The sequence below is a fragment of the Manacus candei genome, unplaced genomic scaffold (genome assembly GCF_025592945.1).
Source record: "Manacus candei isolate 608988 ecotype Guabito, Panama unplaced genomic scaffold, ASM2559294v1 h1tg000050l, whole genome shotgun sequence".
Taxonomy (NCBI): domain Eukaryota; kingdom Metazoa; phylum Chordata; class Aves; order Passeriformes; family Pipridae; genus Manacus; species Manacus candei.
Window position 1 is genome coordinate 8745036 of NW_026138098.1, and position 17192 is coordinate 8762227.

Consider the following 17192-nt stretch of genomic DNA (forward strand, 5'->3'; position numbering starts at 1 on the left):
TGTTTGTAGGGTTGAGAAACCTCAACACTTTTACTTCATCTGAATTTCTGCACAGGGTGCCTGTGGACAAGGTCTGCATAGTGAGAATGCATGGAAGGGGATAAAGGTTTTCCATAAAAGATGGAGAGTTGGAGATGGTGAGCCAGTAGTGTGCTCCATTCAGAGACTTTGAAAGGGAGTATTTGCTTTTTAATAAGTTTAATTGATACAGCTTTGATCACTTAGGGGATGTTATAGAGTAAGATTTCAGTGGGGCTGTAGCTTTATTACTGCATCTCAGTTCCTTTTAAGAACAAATAAACCCAACTGAAATGTATTTCACTGGAGCTCCTAATGTGTTTCTTTTTCTTTGTCTCTTTTCTGACTGCTTTTCCTCTTTTTAATTTGCACCAATCTGATAACATTACTTTTATGTAGATATTAAGATATGGTGAAAATCAAAATTAAATTCCAGTGAGAGTAACTTAACAATATTCCTCTGTGCTGTTTGGTAGGGCAAGAATGCAAAACCCTACACAGATGCTGCCCAAATCTTACCATCTTGCTCTGTGAGCTTATCTTGTGAATAAGAGCTGTACTGTAAATGCCAGCAGAGCATTGCAAATCCCCCTGCAGTCAGAGGGAACATTTTTAATGTTTCTGATGAGTCTGGTACCAATGATCAGCTGAAAACTCCAATAACCTACAATACATTAGATCTGGGTATTGAAAATCCCAATTCATCCTAGTAACATAGCAGTCCTTTTAAGAATGGATTGCTGCTGCAATGGTGTATTACTTCAAAGCCTCTTGCTGTCCCTTAGATGCTGAGTAGGGAGAGGGACCTGTTAGCCCAGGAAAGGGGAATGACATCTCAAATGCAATAGATCCTTGCTTGCTGCATGGCCTTGCAAATACCATTTGTACTTCTGACATTGAGAGGACAAGGGCTGATTGTAGTTTGCTGTTGCCTTAAAAATTGTGTTTGACTTGAAGTGGAAAATGTAAAAAGCATTTTTTCGGAGGGGGGGAAGGAAGCAGCAAACATCAGAAAATGTCTAAGGGAATGTTCTCGAATTTGTGGTCAACTGAAAAGTGTCTTTTGAGCGTTTGCTAATGGAGGCTATTAGGCACAAAATATTGCTATGAAATTCATATTGGGGTAGAAAGAAAAAAGAATCTATGAGGGTTACTTTCCTATTTATTATCCTCCTGTAGGAGAGCCTCAAAAGACACATCCCTGCACTGGAAGCTTTTGCATGTGTGAGCATGGCTGAGGCAAAGCATTAGGCTCAGAGTTATTCTAAAAATGTATTTAATGATAGAGCTTTGCTTTTGTTATAGAAGATGGTGAAGCCATTAGTAGTTCCTATGAATCTTATGATGAAGAAGAGAGCAGCAAAGGCAAGTCAGCAACCCATCAGTGGCCATCCACGGAGGCCACTATTGAGCTGATGAAGGATGCCCGCATCTGTGCCTTCCTGTGGAGAAAGAAGTGGCTGGGACAGTGGGCAAAACAGCTGTGTGTTATCAAGGACACCAGGTTGCTGGTGGGTAGATCCTCTATTCTCTGCCTAAAACAATCTGTTTGCGTGAGCTGGGAAGGGAAGTGGCACCTCAGGCCATGTTAACAAGCTGGCAGAAGCAAAGTGCTTCTAGAAGCAGTGTTTCAAAAAATGTGTCCCAGAGATCTCAAGATTCCATTCCATTTTCAGAAGGAATGTAGGCATGGGACTGCTGAGGGAGGCACAAGGGTGCATTTGTGGCCAAAATTCCAATTCCCCAAAATGCCTAGGGATGCTTTTGGGGAAACTATTTGAGGTGGTTAAGCAGAAGGGATGCTTATCCCACAGACTGACCACATACTTGACCCTCTAGCGGTGAGAGGTATTTCAGATTATATGTGCATGCACATAAATATGTGTGTAGTCTCTGTACTTTGTAGGACACAGCTTTGTAAAAGCTATAGGACCTTTTTGTGTTCAGTGTACTTAATGCATATAGTTGGCACTGAGTCACTTACGGGCTTGAGTTCACACTGGTGAGTGAGAGCGTAGGCTCCTCCTCTGCCTCTCACCCCCTCCCATCTTCCTTCCCCAGTGCTACAAGAGCTCCAAAGACCACAGCCCTCAGCTGGACGTGAATTTGCTGGGCTGCACTGTCATTCACAAGGAAAAGCAAGTGAAGAAGAAAGAGCACAAGCTGAAGATCATTCCCACGAATGCTGACGTCATTGTGCTGGGGCTGCAGAGTAAAGACCAGGCAGAGCAGTGGCTCAGGGTCAGTGACACTTCAGGACTTACCCTGCTGGTGTTGCCATGCTTTGCTGGGAGACCATTGCTTATCTCAGCCCTGTCCTTGTGAGCTCTGGCTCTCTTCCTCGCTGCAAGCCTTTATACAAATAATCCACTTCATTCTCATGTCCTGGGATAGCTTCTTCCTGCAGCTCCCTGCCACCTTCAGCATGCTGGAGTCCATGTAGGGGCCTCCCAGCACAGCTGCTATGATGGGGGAGATGTCTGGTGTGGGTGCCCAGCATAAATTGGCTTAGGGCAGGGGTGGCCCTTCCCCTGAGGCAGCAGCAGAAGGAGCCTTTGTGGAGCCCAGAACAGCAGCGAGACGATGGAACTGCCTTTGCTGGCAGCCTCTCCCAGCTGACTTGGATCCAGCAGTTCCTGCTGGCTGCCTGCTGCAACACCAGGACAGACCCCAGGGTCGCAGGGACTGTAAACCACGGGTTTCCCAGGCTGCTGGGTGGGGGAGAAGTATTGATCCTGTAGATCCTGCAGCTCTCTGACAGGCTATGGCTTCCCCTTCTGCACAGGTCATCCAGGAGACCAGTGGTCTACTGTGCGAAGGAGGCAGTGAAGGCAACCAGTACATCCCAGATTCACAGCGCCTCAGCTACCCAAAGGTACATCTTGTATCTACAGAGAGAACTAGCACTTAGGCTTTTTAACCCTGTTCCTTCAATAAATAACAGTGTAGGTGCCCTAATTTTATCTGAGCAAAGACTGATATGAGTGTAACCAGACCCCTGTGCTGCTGAAAAGGAGCATTATTGGAACAATCTTAATTTTCCTTTGCAATCTTAATTTTGTTGCCTTATCTTTCCCCCCAAATTGACTCAACATGTGGGTCTCCACCATAGAGGGCAGCAGCCACTCTCATCCAATGGGATGTTTGTGTTCACCAAGAGCTTTGGGGGGGACATAGACCCTTGGACACCAGGGCTTAGGCCATCTCTAGTCCAAGTTTAGGTGACACCACCCTATGAGCAGCTTGTTTCAAAACAGAGGGAGGAGAAAGAAACTTTTGTAAGTCTCTGGTGCACACCCAAAGTGGACCTGTTTGGGCACCTGGCTGGTTCCTCTGCCCATGCCCCGTACAGAGACTGTCAAATGCCCCTACCAGCCAGGCTGCAGAGTAGGAGGCCAAACTGTGACATCAGTGGTGCCACCATGTCACCTCAGAGATGAGCCCAGGTGGGGAGGTGCATGTGCTGGATCTGCCCATGCTGAGTTCAGGAACAGTGGGAAGGGCACAGTGAGAGGGAGCCAGCAGGGGATGTATGGGTGAAAGCATCTGCTACAGAGAAGGTGGGACCTTGTAATATAAGAGAGGGGAAAAAGGTCCTTGTGGCACATTCTGTCTGGAGGAATGGGTCACGTGCATCTGCTGAGCTTGTGTCTGGTGTTTGTTGACAGGTGGAGGTATCCGAGAGATACTCTGCAGCTTCTGAGAGCGGGAGCAGCACGGATGGCCACCCAGAGACAGCTGAGACAAAAGATGGTAAAACCTCACCCTGAGAATGACAGGGAGAATGGGCCCTTGACCCTGCATGAGGCGAGGGTTTGTGTAGCTTTTTCTGTCACTGCCACCTCAAATGGACCTGATGCAGGGTGAAAGCTGTGTGTGCATTCACTGCCTGTGAATTTGATTTCAATTTGATTGTTTGACTTCATTTTTCATAGTGAAGTAACAGGTGGATGTTGAGGTTTCTCAGGATCAGGATAGGGCTTGAGAAGCCTGGATGTGGTACCTGGTCTACCACAGAGTTTCTACATGTCTCTGAGCAAGTCACTCTGGGACAGTTTGAGATGGCAGAACTGCCAACTGAAGTGACTTTCCTCAGAGATGTCTGCAGAGAAACGTGGAGTCCTTTGTGAAATGCTGAGCTGCCTCCAATGGGAGACTTACACCTTCACACTAGGGTGAAGCTCTAGTGTGAAGGTGTAATTTAAGCTGGGGCAGGTAAGTACAGCAAAAGAGGAGATGGTCTATTAGAAAGATGTGGGACCCATCTCTATATCGGAGAGAGATAAATCCATGCTGCAAACCCACTGGAGTCACCCAGCAAATGGACTTCAGCTGCTGAGTCCCTCTATGCTTGGACTTTGTCATTTTGTTATGATAGTGGGAAGGAAAATCTGGACTAAAAAAATCCAAGTCAATGTCTTACCAGGATTCCCTGATGATGACAGAACCTTATACACACACTGACTGATGTGCTCAGTAGGAAAATGCTGAAGAGGCTCTTTGGACGTAAATTTTCCCTCTCCCTACCTTGCATCCCTGTTTTATAGAAGAAAAGACTGAATGCAGTAAATGTTTATGGTTAATGGTTTTTAGTTCAATTCTTTGTAGTATAAGAAAGTGAAGGGAGATTTGCACAGCAAGACCTGTGCAAACAGCCTTCCCACCGCTCCTGCAGCGACTGGCCTTTGGTCAGAGCTAACCCAAGTTTAAAGCAATTTAGATGAGAATCTTCAACAAATCACTAACTGAGCTTACTGGTGGCATCTTGCTCGTCGACTCCCCGGGCTTGGGACTATTACAGCCAGTCCCTGAGTCACAGGTTTGCCCTCTGCAAGGGATGTCTGTGCTGTGGGTGCAGGACAGCAGTACAGGCAGCTTTGGGGCAGGACACCCAGCTAGGACAGCAGGCTGTGTGTAGGGCTGTGAGCTGGGAAAGCCACGCATGTGTCTTTTTCATTTCCGATAGTTAAGAAGAAGGGCACAACTGGCCTGAAACTGAGCAACCTGATGAACCTCGGGAGGAAAAAGTCCAGCTCCATGGATAGCCCAGAGAGATCCTTGGAGACTTCAAGTAAGTAGTAGCGTGAGCCCCTCTGCAGGGACCTGTCCCAGGGCTAGATCTCAGTGTGCAGGGCAGGATGAGCACCAGGCATCATCCTCCTCAAACATACCTGTGCCAGACTGTCCTGCTGTTGGCAGCAAAGAGGCCACAGTCTGCTTGGTCCCTGCCAATAAATCCAAGCAGATTGTGGTGCCTCCTGCACATTAAGGTGACTGTTGGGCTTACAAGGGCAGGCAATAGCTCACAGGGTGACCCAAGAGGAAGGGCAGGTAATACCAGAGATGCACACAGAGGGCATCTGTGCTGCTCTTCCTTGACACCAGCCCAGGCTGTGGGAGTCCGCAGGGAGAGAGTTGTGTGGCCAGATGATATTTGACAATCTAGGACCAACTTTGTCCAACCACTGCAGTGAACTTTGCTGCTCCAAACCTAAGCTGAATTTCAAGAGTCTCATTTTGAAAATATTTTTGGTTTTCACACTGTTTTCTATGGATAGGACAGCTTGTCCTTCTGCTTTTGCTCTTTATGTTTGCCTGTGGCTTTGTGTTGTGTAGTGGTCTCATAACTTACCCATTAGACATCACACAAATGAATTTGGGTTCTCTCAACTGGAGGGATGGAAAATATGTCTAAGTAAACTCTGTTTGCTTGCAGGTTACCTGAATGTGCTAGTGAACAGCCAGTGGAAGTCACGTTGGTGTCAGATAAAAGATGGTCACCTCCATTTCTACCAGGACAAGAACCGAAGCAAACTGGCTCAGCAGCCCTTAAGTCTGGCAGGTTGTGAAATTATCCCAGAGCCAAGCCCTGATCATCTCTACTCCTTCCGCATCCTGCAGAACGGGGAAGAACGGGTCATTTTGGAGGTAGGGTGTATATGTGCAAGAAAGCTCTGCTTTAAGTCATCAGCTTGGGTACCTTAGTAGGTCTAAATGCCAGTGAGGTCCTCCAGGGGAGCCCTCAGTCCAGCAAAACAGAACCTGAAGTGTGGGACTTGGGTTCATCTGCCTGTGGTCACCTAGGATGTGTCCCATCTAGCTGGTAATCCAGGCTGTGTCTGATGCTGCTGCCTCCAGAGGACCATTCAGCCTTCATCTTGGGCACTCATCTTAGGATGGGATGAAGGGTCCTTTGGAGATGCCCATCTTTCTCTTTGAATACTTAAGTTCTGTAGACTGCATTCCAGATGGTTAATGTTAGATAAGAAAAATGTCACTTCAGGGATTTAAGTCTGTAGTTGGGAGGAACAGAGAACTTCATCTTTTGACAATGCAGTCCCAAAGCCATGGGTCATGCATCCCAAGTAAACTGATCACGGATCTGACCCTGAAAGTGCAAGTGAATTCATCTCCATCTGTTACTTTCCTTTGCCTGCGTCCAGGACTGTTTATCTCTAATCTTAGTTCTCTCTGACGACAGCATGATTATAGTAGGAGGTGGACAATGTGAGCAATTTCCTGTATTTTTCCAGTGGGTGGAATATTTATAGCTAAACAACTGACTTTGAGGGCTTGCTGTGATGTTTTTGTTTAGCTTTTGGTGCAGGGTATGTCTGTATCTAAGAAATTTTGCCCAATTACAGATGTGAAACTAGAGGTGCTGAGAAAATTTACATTTTGTGAATGGAAGAATCTGTATTTTGTTGGGATGTCAGACTCAATGTCAGACTCAATGTACAGACTGGCTGGCTGGCAGGCTTCCCAGGGACTGAAGTCTCTGCTAAATAAAACAGATTGAAAGCTTAAAATATGCTTTCCAGTTTGGAAAGTATATATATGTATATTCCCTTGCCCTGAATTTTACTTTGTGCTCACTGCTCTGACTCCTCAAATCAAAGCAGAAGGTGGCTGCATCAGCCCACTTCTTGCTTCAGGTAGAATCCCCTGCTAGCAGGAGGTGCACATGGCTATTTGCTAGAGCTGAATTGAAGGCACAGTATTTAACTCTTCCTGTCACAAAATGTCAAACTGCTCACCGCAGCTGAGAATTCGACCACGTTAAAGCAAGGGACTCTCTCCGATGCTTTAAACAATTCACTTCCCCTGTCCCCTTGTGCAAAAAGCCCTGGAAGGGGTTTAGGCTCTGGCATCAGGACCTCACAGGCTTGGGTCTCCTTGCCTGTCTGTTTTGGCAATCCCATTGCTGCACTCTGCTGGCGCAAAATAAAACCCACACCCAAAGCTGTTCCCAGCCAGCATCTCCAGCCCCAGAGACTTCTCTTACTCTTGTAGGCAGCTGAGTTATCACCAGTGAAAGGTAAATGCAAACTGACTAGAAATTTTAGGAAGGAGGTAAGCAAAGAGCTGCACTTATGTAGCTGCCAAATTTGTGAATCAGTCCATACACAGAGCAGCCTCAGATATATTATAAATACCCAGCAGTTCATCTTTCCCCTTGGAAGCCCAAAGAACTGCCAGCCTACTTCCCTACCCAAGGCTTAGCCAGCCTTAGCCTTGTGAGTGCAGAGAAACTGCTGCAGCAGCCTGTCCTGTCTGTCTGATCACCCTATAGGCAAAGTCCTCCGAGGAAATGGGCCACTGGCTGGGCCTTCTCTTGTCGGAATCAGGTTCGAAAACAGACCCAGAGGAATTTACCTACGATTATGTGGATGCTGACAGAGTTTCCTGCATTGTGAGCGCTGCGAAGAATTCCTTCTTGTATGTCAGTGGTAATGGGTTGGGGGCTGCATGGGGCTGGTAGAGGGAAACAAGCCTGAGCAGGGGTCTGTCCATTTGTGGGAGGCTGGCTGCTGTGGGAACAGGTGGTGAATTCACAGCTACAGCTCAGTCTCTTTCTTTAGAAGCTCAGTGTGTGACAGTAAGAACACTTACTGTCCTGCCATGGTGCATCTAGACTGAGCTGCAGCTTGGCCACATGCCCAGGTGGCTCTTGCAAAGGCAGGTTGGTGGGGTGGCTTGGCTGGGGGGTGCAGGGCTCTGGGCACGCAGCCCCCCAGTTCACCACGCCACTGGGGCAGGGTGATTGCACTGCTGGGGTGCTGTGCCCGACGGCTGGGTGAGAAAGGAAAGCGTAGAGGGGAAATGCAGCTCCACTCGGGTGGGCGCTGCTTAACAGGCAACAGGAGCAGTGATCCCACTGCTTGTATGGCTCTGCCTTCTCACCTCCTGTATCTGGTCTGCGTGGCTCTGCCCAGACCTCAGGACTGCTGTGCCAAGATGTCCCAAAATGCAGCACTGCAGAGCCACACAGCAAGTCTGATCCCTCCTGATGGGATGTCCTGCTGCCTGTTCACAGCCTCATGCAGAGGAAGTACTCTGAGCCCAACGCCTACATCGACAACCTGCCCAAGGGCCGGGTGCAGCAGGAGGAGCTGTACGATGACGTGGATCTGCCAGACCTGCCTGTGGTAAGATGTCCAGTGCCACAGGCACAGGCCCTGCTGCAGTGAGCTCTGTGGGGACCACGGGCAAACATCTGGCCATGGAAAGTCGCCAGCAGTGAAAGGGGAAGTTTTTCCCAACAGTGATGAAGGGGATTCCCAGACCCTGGGGAAATCCTGACTTTTGCAATGGGGCAGAAGCAAATGCTGGAGAGGAGTTTCTAGGGAATGGGAAAGAGGTTTCCAGGAAGGTGCTATAGAAAGCTGGGATAAAATCCCCCAGTTTCCATCAGCAAACAGCATGGATTATTTCTTAATAGATAGTGGGGTTTTTGTTGCCTGTAAGACCAAGTCCTGTGTGTAAGGGCAAGAACGATGGGTCATGCTGGAATAGGGACCGTTATCCCAGGAAAGGCAAAGAATCTAGCAGGGGTTGCTGGATGTACAGTGGTGTGAGATACTTGCATGGGGCTGCTGCTACTATTAGAGACCTAAAGAAGGAGAGCAGGAGGGGCCTTTCCTTCAGTACACCAAAAAGCCTTGTATGGAATAAATTAGACAATGGGGTTTTAGTTTCTCTAAGGTTTTTGGAAAATACTCCAGATTGTGTGAGATGCCGCTGCTTTGCAGCGAGATGCTTCTTGTACTTCTGATTGCAGCAGATGGTCCCTTTTCTGGGGAACATTCTCCTTTTGCAGGAAGAAGTACCCAAGAATGAGAGCAAATCAGAAGTGGACCAAGACAGAGTGTATCTGGATCTCACCCCAGTAAAGTCCTTCCTCCACTGTGCTGGCAGGATGTCATGCCAGCCTTCACCCCTTAGCTCACCATCTTTGGAAAGGGCTGCCACCAAGGCTGCTGCTGAGACCACAGCTGAGACAGCCCTCGTGACTAAGGAAGCCGAGCCCTGTACCAAGGCAATGGAGCCCTTGGAGCAGGTACTGTCCAAACTGTGGTGAGGGCCAGGCTTAATCAGTGAGCCAGCTCCCCCCACCACATCATTTCACTTCATCTCCCCTCCCCAGAAACACCCAGAGAAGCCAGAGCCCGAGGAGGCGGCGCCACGAGTGCCTGCTGTCAAAATCCAGCCCCAGCAGCAGAGCATCGCCTTCCCCCAGCCAGCCCCCGAGGTGCCAGCGGGCCCAGTGCCAGCGGGCAGCCCCCAGCTGGTGCCTGCACACCGGCCCAAGATGCCACTGCCAGGTGAGTGTGCTGCACAAGTGGCCAGGGAGTGCCTCAGCAACAGGGGCTTGGAGGGAGTTGGTATCCTGTGGTTTGGCTGCTGCTGTAGAGCAGCTTTACAGTGCCCAAGGGGCTGATGAGTCTCCTGGTTGCTGACTTTCCAGACCCTCGTGTGTGTTGTTTCCAAGCACCTGAAAAGGTTTTCCCTCCTGCTTTTTTCCCCCTGGCTGAGCTTGTTTTGGTGTGCTGTGTTTCCAGCGGCAGCAGTGGAAACCAAGCTGGGCAAGAACAGGACGGAGGCAGAGGTGAAGCGGTTCACAGAGGAGAAGGAACGACTGGAGAAGGAGAAGGATGAAATCCGGGCTCAGCTCACCCAGCTACGCAAGGAGAGACGGGAGCTGAAGGAAATGCTCGGGAGCAGCACAGGTAGAGCAGGGCAAGGTGTGATGTGTGGAAATGGGCCAAGGGACCACAGGGAAAGAGGGGAGCAATGAACCTGGGACCAGAAGGGCGAGGGGGAACTTTGTGCTTTGAGTCAAACCATGTAGCCCAGGTTGCACTAGAGCCAGAACTTGCTCTGCCACAGTCCCTCTTAGGGCAAAACATAAGGAAAATGAACAAGACATGCCCTGGTCCCTCCTCCCCTCATGAGCTCCCCAAGTTCCCAGCAAGCACCATGATACTCCTCCTTTCACAGACAAGAGCCTGGAGCAGAGGCTGAAGGAGATAGACGAAGAATGCAAAAGGAAAGAAAGCCAGAGGGTGGACCTGGAGCTGAGCCTGGTGGAGGTGAAGGAGAACCTGAAGAAGGCAGAGTCTGGCCCAGTAACGCTGGGCACTGCAGTGGACACCACACACCTGGAGAATGCAGCCCCACGGGTATGTGGGGGGCACCCCTGGGATGCACAGCAGCTCTCTGGCAGCTAGGCTGTCACCTTGTATGAGCCTGCTTAATAATAATTAATAATAAATCAGTATCATAATATGTAATCTTGTATAAAGTTATAGCATATATGTATTATCTAAGTATTACGTTATATATAACATACATAATGTAATAATCATCTAATGAGGTAACAGCAGTGTTGGAGTCATGAAAGGTGGTTGGGGCTCAGGAGAGTGGCTTAATTTTGTTGGCCTTGAGCAACACCCTCCAAGACTGTGCAGGTCTGGTCGCAGCTCCTTCTGCACTCAGCTGAGCCAAGGGGTGATTTTTGCAGGAAGACCTACAGGCATTTAAATTCATTCTTGGGAACTCGGTTCCCATGAAATTGAGATGCTCACCACCTGAACCTTGCTCTGGACCTCTGCCTGAGTCCTCAGCACCCAAACACACCGCACACACATCTTAGTGGTGTTTTGAAATTGGCAAGTCACTGAAACAATGTGCCTCAGTACATAGATTAGACTGTAACTAGGAAATGGTGGGAGAAGTGGGAAAAGGCAGCAATCTTTCTCAGTAATTTGTAGTCATCATTATCTCTGATTTTTATTGTACATTCAGGTAAAAAGTGCCAGCCCAGCAAACAGCGCAGAGAACTCACCCGTCAACTCAGCAACGGCTTTAAAAAACCGGCCTTTATCTGTCATGGTCACGGGGAAGGGAACAGTCCTACAGAAAGCTAAGGTAACACATCAGTTGTACAGGAGAAAAATCCATCTGGGACAGCCACTGCTTTTCCCTCCTTGCAGTGGAGCAGATGGGCTGTGATGGGAGGGGGTTGTGGGAGGTCTCATATCTTGGGAAGCACCCCTGACCAAGCACCGTTCAGAGCACATCAGCCTGGTTTTCCTCCAGTCTTTTCACCTGGGTTTGCTTTGCCTGCAATTTAAATGAATAAATATGTGTATTGCTTATAACGAAGAGATATCCTGCAGCCAAAGCCACTGAGGCACCAGACGATCACGTTGATCCTGTGCGCATTATGGCTACTGTGGCTTGCCAGATTTGCATTTTGACTAATTTGCCTTTATTCCTTGGCAGGAATGGGAGAAAAAGGGAGCTAGTTAGAAGCATGTTTTTCAGAGATGGACTAAAGACTCGAATTGCCCGTGCATGGCCCAGAGGATTCAACCATCTGCAGGTGGAGGTTGGGTGTGCAACACAACCACACACCAGGCACCTCTCCACGTCGCGCCAACTCCTCAGACGCAGCAATGGACTCAACAGCTGCCAAAACGAGTTATCCCAAATGATCTTGCTCTTTTTCAGACAAATCCCAATCACGTAGCTAAAACAATAACAACCAGTGGCAATCCTTCCATCAAAGTCCTAACCCAGCTGATGTAAACAAGAATGTTACTGTACATAGGGGTGTTTTGTGTATTTCTACTCTGAAGGTTTATCAATGAGTTATTAAGGTTTCTATATTAGTGACTTTAGTGGGTTCAGAAGGGGCCTCTGCTATTCTTTTTACCCTGGTGGGTTTCAACCTATCCCAGTAAATTGCAGTCAACTAAAGTCTCCCCTGCCTTGCTGCCAGTCATCATTCAGCTGCATTTCATCCAGCCTTCAGTCAAGGATGATTCCCACACCTGAGCAATGCTTGAAACATGAATGAGAAGCACACAGAAGCCTGTCCAGGGCATTTTAATCAGTCGTGGTGCATTCCAGCATTTGCTTACTCCTACCAGCTGCAATTTGCCAGAGTATAGAGCTGATCACCTTCTCGTGAAGCTCTGTTACAGACTGGCAGCACCAAGAGCTCTGGGCAAAGAAGGTCTGCGAAGCAGATTCGGTTAATTTTCTTGAAGATCTTGGTCCATGACCTGAGGAGTTTGGTCTGGGAAAAAAAAAAAAAAAAGAGAAATCATATTTGAAGGCCTGCTCAGCTCTTTTCTTGGAAAGGTGGATCTCAGTGTATCCTTCAGGGCTTGCCCTTTCCCAGGAGAGAGGAGGTAAAGCTGTCCTCATGCTCCTGCCTATGCTGTAATGGTCTCTGATCCTCACAGAGCTGCAGCTGTACAATCTGCTGAAGACACCCCTGTGCAGAAGGGGCCCCTCCACACAGGCAGGGCTGAGCAGCCTGCCCTGCAGTGAGGCTGCACTGCCACATCTCTGGTGAGCTGCTGGCCATCTTGGTGCTATCACACTTATTTCCAAATTATTAAACACTGGGCCCTGGCAGTGTGGCCCACAAAGCCCACACCTCTCTGCCCTAGCCACGCTTTCTAATGAAAATGTTGGATATTTGAAACTGCTAAACTTAGAGACATTGAAATTTGAAGGGGGGTGGGTTGGCACCAATCTATGCACAGTCTCCTCCCTGTAGCCTGCTGTCATCTCTGATGGCCTGGGGACACCTCTGCCTGTCTCTCCTAATGGTCCTTCAGCCCTGGAGCCCAGGCTCAGTAACTGGGTTGGCTGTACAAGGCTGGAAGTGTTTTCCAACCCTACAAAGTTAAAGCAGCACCAGTTCCCTGGCTGGGTTCTTCCTGGAGTCCTGTAGCTACACCAGAGAGCAGCACCCAGAGTCAGGGTAAAGGCAGACAGGAAAAATGTTTTACCTTTCTCACCCTTGAAAATCTTTGACAGGCTTGAGATGACCTCTAAAGGGATGTTCCTTCTCCACACAAAGGCCAAACAGCCAGGGGGTTGCACAGAGCTGTGACATCTAGAGCTGGTGGTGGCACTGGGGTGAGTGAGAATGTGCCCAGAAAGGTTTCTGGACTTGCTGGCCATGGCCATAGAGCCAGGGTGCAACAAAGCACTTGGTCAGGGTACCTGGAAGCACAAAAGGACAACTTGCTCACATGTTTTTTTTTTTTACTTTAAAAGTGTCCACTGTGGTGCAGATGGAGAAATTGCTAATTCCAGACCTCAGGAGTAGTTGTATCAGCCCCAGCTGTCAGGCTGTCCCCGTGAAAGGTTTTGCACATAGGAAAAATTCACACAAATCAACCACTGAATCTTCTAGTTCAGGACCCGGGGGATTTCCCTCTCCACAGCACAGGAAGGCCACAGACACATGAAGCCTTTGTTTTGACCCATGATGAACTGGCAAGAGACCCTCTCTACACACTAAATATACATGTAGTACCATGCCCTCACCATACACCTGCTGTCATCCTCCAGAAGTTGTCCAGACATTTCACAGTGGTACTGAGACAGCAATGGAGGAGAACAGCTCCACTTTCCCCTCCACAGCCCAGTCAGCTTCAGTGATCCTGCTGGGATGTCTCCATCAGGGGATGGTAAACATAGGCAAGGCCTGAACAACACACTTCCCCAAAACAAGAAATGTTAAACAATGTCTCTGCCCTCCCCATTGTTTTCCTAACTCAAGGCATTTCCTTTGTTGTAACTGTGACCTATCAAGTGGCGCTTTAGAGGGTTTTATAATAAAATGTTGAGTATATTATGTTATCAGTGTTTTTCTTTGTAATGTGGCTTGTCCCTGCTCTACTTTTCAGCAGATTTCAAGTATATCAAACCCCAACACTATTAGTTCCTATGAAGTTCCTCAGCTATGCAGCCTACAACTGCAATGGACTACAGCTTAAATAATTTATTCCTCTGTGATTGCAACATGAAGCAAAACAATTTTCAAAGATCTAACACAATGAAAAATAGCAGTTACCTCAACAGTTTGTATGAATATATGTAATCGATTCCTGCCTGTATCTCCGTAGACAGCCGTCTTGCACAGAACCAGCCGTGAAAAATGCTTCCACTACCTTCCTCTGGCCACTAGATAGCAACTGTGTGCAGGCTTAGCGCCTGCTGCAGTCACTGAGAACCAGGATGAGCTTTAGCTGGAAACGAAGGAAAAAAGTTAGTAAAGAAGGTGTTTGAGGCCAGTCTTTAGACACCAGACACCTCTGTGAAATACCTTTTGGTGGCTGTACGACCACTAGTTCCACTCCTGCAGAAAGTTTGGGAAGGCACTGTAGCTATGGCACAAAATCCTGGGGAAGGTCTCCCCTAGCCCACCCACTGACACAAACCTGCCAGTGAGGCTGTTAGTGTCCTGCCAGCCTCTGAGCCCAGGAATCCCCAAAGCACAACTCCATTTAGGGTGGCTGGTTTTGTGCACTCAATGGGCAGCAGCAGCAGCAGTTGCATTCCTCCCTCCCCAGCAGCCCTGCCCATCACCTGTGGCTGATTCAGAACACCTGGGTATGAACTCCAGCTGATAAAGTCACTGCTTTGTTAGTCACTCCCAGTGTAATTCTCACCTGTACACAATGCAGCCAGGCCACTTGGGGCCTGCAGTGTGTCTCATGCAGAAGCCCATATTCTTCTGGAGGGAAAACTGCTGCTACAAACCATTTTTCTTAGCGAGTTTCTCACTTAAGTACCTCCACAGTTCTTGCTCTGGATACACGGAGCAACTGTATAAGAGCTCCTGGGGCTTCCCGATTAGCACATCAAGATTGCCAGTGGGCACACTGATTTGCAACTAAGAAGTGCCAGTTTTTAAAGGAAGGAAAAAAAAATCTCATATTGGTGGAGAAGTTGGCCTGAACATTTATGTAAGTTGTCCTGGGTATGAATCAAATTAATTTATTTCTATTGAAGAGAGTAAGATTGCAGGGGTTTTCCAAGCTGAAGAAGCCAATTAACTTTAAGGGGAGCATCAGCAGACCTCTTGCAGGATGACCTGGGCCTTCAGTACCCAGTGGGGGTGGCACAGTGGGATCCAAATCCCAGGTTCCCTGCTGCAGCCATTACAGTACAGGTGCCGTACACATTTACTTACCACCAAACTGGCATGATTTTGCTTGCTGAGGGGAGGTGGGACTAAAGGGGGTGACATCCATGAAACTTACTTAAATCCCAGTTTTTTAAACGAGAAACAGGCTCTCTCTCCTGGAGCCAGCACATGACTCGTGATCAGCCAAGGCTCACCCAGCAGTCCTACAGAGTGAGAATAATTCATAATAACTAACATAATAATTGTTAGTCACAGCAGCCCAGACATCTAATGATGACCTGGCACAGACAGCATCCTCTGCACTGCCCTGATGCCAGACAGGATTTGTGCTGGCTTTGCAGGGACCCCACCTCCTCAGTGCCCTTGCCAGCCTCAAACATTGACCCAGCCTTAATGGAATGAGTTCCCATCAGGTGAAGTCTCATTAAATATTTCTGATTGAATCAAAGCTAGTCTGAGAGAATGAATTTAATAAGGAATCACGTCAGAGATCCAAGCCACTTACCTACTTACTCTTAATTAAAATTTGCAAGAGAAAGGGCCTAGAAATTAGCCAAGATCTTCAACTCAAATTTTTAAAAAGAACGGCTCAGTGGTGTCCTGCTTCCCTGTGGGATCAGCAGGTCTCTCAAAGACCATCCCATATATCTTAATCTATTATCAGCCTGGTTTATCCCATCTCCTCCAAAGCTCCACCACCTTCTTACCTTGCAAAGTGCTTTGTCTCATACAAAAAGGAGAGCTCGTGGGCTCTGCCACTGCCAGAGCATCCATCTGAGGATCCATCCAAGGCTTCAGTGATCAGTCACATTCAGGAGAAAAGTCACAGCACCTGTAGATCCCTGACACATGGGGATCCCTGGGGCACACTGGGTACTGAGACCTCAGCCAGATGTTCCCAGAGCCCAAGGGATGGATTTAGAAACCAGCTTTCCTGAGCTGCTCCATGAGTTTCCAATTTTTCATATCATTTCTGCTTGAGAAACTGGTGCACATGGCTAGATGTATCTCATCTAGCATTAAAATGTAGTCTCCAGCATGAGATTTTGCAGTCTGTGATTCCTGAATCCTACAGAGGTGTTTGTGCATCTGTGCTTAAAACAGCAGGATGGTAAAAACACCGGGTCAGGACCCCAGCGAGCATACTTTGTCCCAAGGAAAGCCCCCACACACCAAAAACATTCTTACTAGCTGTGCATTAAAATAAAGAACTCACAAACTAAGATTACATCACAACACATTTACCACAAGGCAAAGTGCTCAGCAGCATTGTACAAACTATCCCGCAGGAAGTGGCTTTAGGCACTGGTACCAGGGCAGGTAAGCACATCCCAGCCCCAGAGCTGCATGCTGGAAGAGGCAAATGTGCTGCTGTTTGAGAGAGCAGACTGATCCCATAGAGGACAAATGCCTCTGAGAGGAGAGAACTAACGATGCTGTTACACAAACAATGGCAGAGAAGCCCCCAGGGAGCTGCAAACCCCCCAGGACAGCAGGGGTGAGGACTGGGGTCCCTCATACCCTCCATACAACACAGGACGTGCAGGGAGGCTGGGGAGACTTTTCAGAGCAGTCTGAATAGCCAGCTCCACAGACCCCTCTGTGCCATAAAACACGAACCACATCTTTGGTGTCAGCTGAGGGTCTGATCTAACCCATTCTCCCCACGAGAAGAGAAGACTGACAGTTTAACAACAGAGGCAGTGCTGAGCTACAGCCATGCCTAAGTAACATTAATAGATTAGATTCTCTTTGTATCCCAAATGTCAGTCCTTCAACTAAGCCTCTATTCTGCTGTGCCTTAGGACACAGACAACCTACTAAAGTGACAGTGAAAAGAAAGGAAATTCTCCTTTCTCCTAGCCTGGTTTCTCCCACAAGGCATGACAGTGCTGCTCCTGTCTCAGTGCCAGCTTTTATCCCTGAGAGTGCT

At 48.3% G+C, this 17192-nt stretch overlaps 1 protein-coding gene across 5 annotated transcripts in view; it reads left to right on the top strand.

Annotated features, from left to right (window-relative positions):
* Positions 1-13968, top strand: part of AFAP1L2 (actin filament associated protein 1 like 2) — a 71179-nt gene extending 57211 nt beyond the window's left edge. For 2 of the 5 annotated variants that reach the window (XM_051799859.1, XM_051799862.1), the window contains 14 exons: positions 1324-1529; positions 2080-2259; positions 2804-2893; positions 3687-3771; positions 4985-5089; positions 5735-5946; positions 7592-7737; positions 8336-8447; positions 9119-9358; positions 9446-9623; positions 9861-10028; positions 10300-10481; positions 11107-11229; positions 11587-13968. In XM_051799859.1, the coding sequence (XP_051655819.1) occupies positions 1324-1529; positions 2080-2259; positions 2804-2893; positions 3687-3771; positions 4985-5089; positions 5735-5946; positions 7592-7737; positions 8336-8447; positions 9119-9358; positions 9446-9623; positions 9861-10028; positions 10300-10481; positions 11107-11229; positions 11587-11613 (2054 nt within the window). In that variant the 3' untranslated portion in view covers positions 11614-13968. Of the gene's footprint in view, positions 1-1323; positions 1530-2079; positions 2260-2803; positions 2894-3686; positions 3772-4984; positions 5090-5734; positions 5947-7591; positions 7738-8335; positions 8448-9118; positions 9359-9445; positions 9630-9860; positions 10029-10299; positions 10482-11106; positions 11230-11586 lie in introns of all 5 variants that reach the window. The other 3 variants (XM_051799860.1, XM_051799863.1, XM_051799861.1) reach the window with 2 other exon arrangements.
* Positions 13969-17192: the final 3224 nt, after the last annotated feature.